General features: G+C 39.5%; 1 protein-coding gene across 1 annotated transcript in view; it reads right to left on the bottom strand.

Annotated features, from left to right (window-relative positions):
• The window catches only part of LOC118324135 (membrane-associated guanylate kinase, WW and PDZ domain-containing protein 1-like), a gene marked incomplete in the record, with an annotated part of 28,857 nt that overhangs the window by 13,254 nt on the left and 9,956 nt on the right, over window positions 1–5,647 (bottom strand). Inside the window, 3 exon segments of the mRNA XM_035656291.1 lie at window positions 1,132–1,299; window positions 2,525–2,595; window positions 3,082–3,292. Coding sequence (XP_035512184.1) covers window positions 1,132–1,299; window positions 2,525–2,595; window positions 3,082–3,292 — 450 coding nt within the window.

Genomic DNA, 5,647 nt, shown 5'->3' with positions numbered 1-5,647 from the left:
ATTGGAGCACAGAACAAAAAGGGGTGGGGCTTAGGAAGGGAAAATAATAGTAATAAATATTAACTGAATAAATATTAATCAGTAAGTATTAAGTAGTAATATAAGCTCTGTGTGTTTTCCATCATTTTGAGTTTTTATTTTACAGTGTTGGTGAGTTTCTGGGGAACTAGTTTTTCTGTTACTGTTTTCTACTCTTCTGTTGTTTGTCCTCAGATTTTTGTTCTCTGATGTTGATCAGCGCTCAGGAGTTTTCTGCTGCCTGTTGAAACTCTGGACTCTCTTTCCCAGGAGATTTCATGAACTGTGTGTGTGTGAGTTACATTCCTGAGTATTTATCCTCAGGGCACGTGAGCAGGTCTGACAGTGTGGGAGAGAAAGGAGGCTGTGTGTGTCGGAGAGATTAAACAGAGTGTATGTGAGTGTGTGTGTGTGTGTGTGTGTGTGTGTGTGTGTGTGGATTAGCTGTAGATCATGAGATTTTGTCTCAGAGAAAAATACAGACCTGAGAACCAAACAGAAACATAATCCTCCAGAGAGAAAGAGCAAGTCTGTGTTTTATAACTGATATCAGTCTGTTACTGTATATAACTGCAGTGGGAGCCACTTGTATAACGTAAACAGACATTTTTACATTATAGGTGGAACTAATAACGTCATTATTGCTGCAGTGCAGAGCAGCGTTCTGGTATTAACTGAACTGATCTGATGATTTATAATATTAATTTTTTCATGTGATTGTCAATTTCTTTGTTATATTTATGCTTTTTGACTTGCAGAACTTTCTTTCATCTTTGTTCATATTTTTCTTGTTCTATGTTAAAACCCAAATCTGATTCTGATTAGTATAGATGCCGATTTCTGCCAGTAATTCAACTAATAATAATTAAATTAATTAATAATCAAAATAAAATAAATAAATAAAAATAAAAAATAATAATAAATAATCAAATAATTTCCCCCTGGGATTATTAAAGTATTTCTGATTCTGATGTAAAATAATCAAATAAGATGAAAACTTATCATATACAAATGTCATGTTAAGTCCAAATCAAAAGAGTTTGTTAGATAGAAGTTATGAAATAAAAAGAAATGATGAGATACCATCCAGCTCTTTGTAAACTGTATCAGTACCTGTGTTCAGTGCTGGCGGGCCTCCAGGTGTGACACTGTACACCTGCAGGAACTCTTTGGGTCGACTTCCTCCCACGATGTTAAAGCCGAAACCTCGAGGACCTTTAGAGAGCCGAGTGTGGATGGAGTAACCCTTCAGCTGACCGGGCTGCTCTGTGAACTCTGGGACTGACACACAGGACAGAAACATTTATAGTCAATCACATTAACGAATGGACATCTAATAAGTCCATTATAACATGTGGGATACCTCCATGTACACAGTACTTTTGCAGATGATACTAATTTATTTCTCTCACATTAATATCTCTCTAAGCAAACTCTGCCCTAGCAAGAATTTCAAAATGGTTCCAATTGAACAAGTTGTCTCTCAATGTCAAAGAAATAGAATTTTATCATATTTACATAAACAATTAAACATATTGTAAATCTAACTTGTGTCTCTTTATTGGAAATGATCCAATGACCAGCTCTCTTCCACATGTTTTCTTGAAGTCCAAATTGATGAAAGTCAGAGTTGGAAGACTCATATTCAGTTTGTCTGCAGAAGTGTCTAATAACTCTTTATTATAGCTTAATTTGTCCTTACGTCACAAACTGCAACATCATTTGGGGTGCTACTTGTCCCACTCACTTATGTAAGCTTTATATTTTACAATAAAGGTTTTGCAGAATCGCCACATCTAGCAGCAGAGCTGAACACTCTTCAATCAGCTCAATATTTTAACAGTATTTAGTATAAATATATATAAAACGTTTTATTTATTTATAAAATTGTGTATCTGGTGAGATGGGGCAGGTACACCAGATCATACATTTCCCTTAATGGTGGACTCATTAAAAGTACAGGAGTAAAATTACACACAGTGCAGTACATTGCCTCTGAGTCTATGTGTCAGGACTAGATTGTCACTGTCAATCAATAATCAATGTTAAAGCAGCATTGTTTAGTTTGAACTACTTTATATACAATGAGCAGATAAAAAGTTCTCTGGTCAGAACTGAATTCAATGAGTCCGTTTACTTTAGTGCTGCCCCCTGCTGGCTGTCAAAATAAAAGTCCACATACAGTAACGTACAGTAAAGGAAGTTTCTTATAATAACTGTACCAAATTCACAACTTTAGCCTTTAGAGGAGATTATTTGTTTTAATGAAAATAATAGGTTTACTAAAAATACTGATAAATTAATAAACCACAACAAAAATAAAAATAAAAAACCCTAACCCTAAACCCTAAAATGTAAATAAATAAAAGAAAATAAATGAGAATTCATTAATAATAAATAGAAAATACTGATTGCATCCACGGATGTTGGTTTGAACAGTTAATGCAGCAAACAGCAGCTGTTGCTAAGTTCAGACATAATCAATCAATCAATCAAACAGACTTACGTTCTGTACAGGAAGTCGTCTCTTTGTTCTGAGTTCGAGGATCCAGCCAGCTGGTCGTCTTTGAGTTATGACTGAAAGAGAGAGGCCATCATCATCATCATCTGAATGAATTCTGGGTAATGTAGGAACAGTGGAATTCAACAGAACGTGACTGTAAGTAAAATTCAGGGTTTTTTCTGCCTGGTTTGGTTGAAACATTCACTCACTAAAGTCACACATTAAAGTAAACTGAGTATCAGATAAAAAAATGCATTTCAAAGAGACATTTGGCTCCTTTTTGCAGCAATTAACTACATATGTGACACATTTTCCCTTTAAGGATCAAATCATTCCCATGCACCAGACTCCATTGAAAAAACATTAAATGTTAAGATTTTAACACCATTAGTATCCACAACTCACCCAAACATATTTTGTCGAACAGTCAGAATCAAAAAGTCCAATTCAGCTGAGACCAAAATAATAATCAATCAATAAAAATCTGATTATCGATGTTCGTAATCAATCAATCAATCAATCAATCAATCAATCAATCAATCATAAGTATCATTACTTACTCAATGTAGTACGGCTCTCCTGAATCGCTGAACGCCAGCTCCCAGTTTTCAGGCAGCGGACCTCCTGCTCCTCCTGCTCCTCTTCCTCTTCCTCTTCCTCTCCCTCCTCCTCTTCCTCCTCCTCCGTTCTGTGTTCCCTCCCGACTCCCCACCGCTGACTCCCATGATTGGCTGAGAGGCAGGTTGGTGGGCGGGACTCCGGCTGAACCCCCTGAGAGAGAGACAGAGAGAGTGAGACAGAGAGAGTAAGACAGTTATCCTACAGTGATGTTACAGACTGTCTCCAATTAATTATTAATTAATTAATATTGATCAGAATAAATATTCATTATTGATTCTGATATTATAATTATACCCACCTGTTTACCAGAGTGTTGAACAATTCAAACATATATTTTAATATTTATTTTTTGAAGTCAATGTAAAGCCTTGGCTTCAACATTAACCAACGGCCTGTAGGTGGTCCCGATGTTTTATTGCCATACAGCGAGAAAGTATAAAACGTGATAATTCCTGTTGCCAGTAGGTGGCGCTATCACTATATCTGAATATTATCATGTAGCCGTGTTCAGGGCAGGTGTAAAGTTTCGTTGAGATCGGATCATGTACGCTGAAGTCATGACAACTTCCTTTTTCATGGTGAGTCGTCGAAATTGAACAGTCACAAATAGTACAACTTTTAATCGTGAAGATGTTTACATCATACTGACCAAATTTGAAGTCGAGCTGATAAATTCCCTATTTATCGCCAAAAATGACCGCTAAATCCAAAATGGCAGACTTCCTGTTGGGTTTGGGGTATGGCTCCAAGAGGATTTTTTGTACGTCAGGAGCTGTGCTCAATAGGGGGTGCATAAAATACGCCAAGTTTTACCACGACTGACGTGCGCAAAAGTTTCAGGACTTTGACAGGCATTTGAAATGTCTGAATAATAATAATAATAATTCCTACAGATACAATAGGGCCTTCGCACGGTCAGTATCTCAGATACAGCCATTGAGGGCCAGAGTCTGTGCAGCAGGAAGAGAGAGAGAGAGTCTATACTGCAGTCAGCCACCAGGGGGAGATAGAGAGAGAGTCTATACTGCAGTCAGCCACCAGGGGGAGATAGAGAGAGAGAGTCTATACTGCAGTCAGCCCCAGCCAGGGGGAGAGAGAGAGAGATGAGTCTATACTGCAGTCAGCCACCAAAAAAGGGGGAGATAGAGAGAGAGAGAGTCTATACTGCAGTCCAGCCACCAAGGGGGAGAGAGAGAGAGAGAGTCTATACTGCAGTCCAGCACCAGGGGGGAAAGAAGAGAGAGAGAGTCCTATACTGCAGTCACCACCAGGGGGAAGATAGAAGAGAGAGAAGAGTCCTATACTGCAGTCAGCCAGCCAGGGGGAGGATAGAGAGAGAGAGTTATATGCAGTCAGCGCCCAGGGGGAGATAGAGAGAAGAGAGAGAGTCCAATACTGCAGTCCAGCACCAGGGGAGAGAGAGAGAGAGAGTCTATACTGCAGTCAGCACCCCAGGGGGGAGATAGAGAGAGAGAGAGAGGTCTATACCTGAAGTCAGCCACCCAGGGGGAGATAAGAGAGAGAGAAGAGTCTATACTGCAGTCAGCCACCAGGGGGAGATAGGGAGAGAGAGAGAGAGCCCTGTACTGGCAGTCAGCCACCCAGGGGGAGATAGAAGAGAGAGAGTCTATACTGGCAGTCAGCCACCAGGGGAGATAGAGAGAGGGAGAGTCTATACTGCAGGTCAGCACCAGGGGGAGATAGAGAAGAGAGAGAGATCTTGGAAATCTTCCCCTGTTTTTTTCCTTTTTGGACATCTCTTTGCATTATTCTAAAACAGCATGCTGTCTAGTTGTTCCGGTTTGTGTCCGGTTGTACCTGTGTAAGTACAGGTTTCAGAATTTCAGTATTGTGTAAATTTAATGCTGAACTTAATTGATATCAGTCTTGTAGTTGTGTCCTGTCTAGTCTAGCCATCCCAGTGTTGCGGTCGATGAGAAAGAGTCCCCAGCTTTCTGAATCTGATTAGCAGAAGACACGGACACTAATCATCCCTATAAATATAATAAAATAGATTTCGGAGTCATGCATTGAGATTTGAAACTGATTATGTTACAGTGCAAGTCCACTGAGATTATATTCCAGCTATGTGGAAAGTGGAGAGTGTCATTCGTATAATTCCTTTCTGATTTGAACCGTTGTACCAACGCCTACTGATCATTCATCTCATCTTTGTTCGTCTCTCGTCTCTGTCCGTCTCCTCGTCTCTCTTCTCTCTCACAGCTTCAGGGCTTCACATCCTTCAACATTTCACATTCCCTAATGGGCTCTGATCTCCCTCTCTAGAATGAAGACAGTACATCTGCTCAGTGTTCCTCTACCATCATCACACTGAGATCTATCTCTTATCTAAAATATCAAACATCTTAAAAGAGTTATCTATTGTTACTTTCTTCACTTTTCTGGGTGTTTCTTGCGTGTCCCTGCTCCAACTCATACTGTGTCTGCTATTACTCTCCTGTTCTTTCTCTGTAACTTGTGTCACTTTATCTGTACGATCCATTC

This window comes from Morone saxatilis, unplaced genomic scaffold, assembly GCF_004916995.1.
Source record: "Morone saxatilis isolate NCDOM2014 unplaced genomic scaffold, NCSU_SB_2.0 Contig15, whole genome shotgun sequence".
Lineage (NCBI taxonomy): Eukaryota > Metazoa > Chordata > Actinopteri > Moronidae > Morone > Morone saxatilis.
This window is presented reverse-complemented; position numbering and strand designations above follow the sequence as displayed.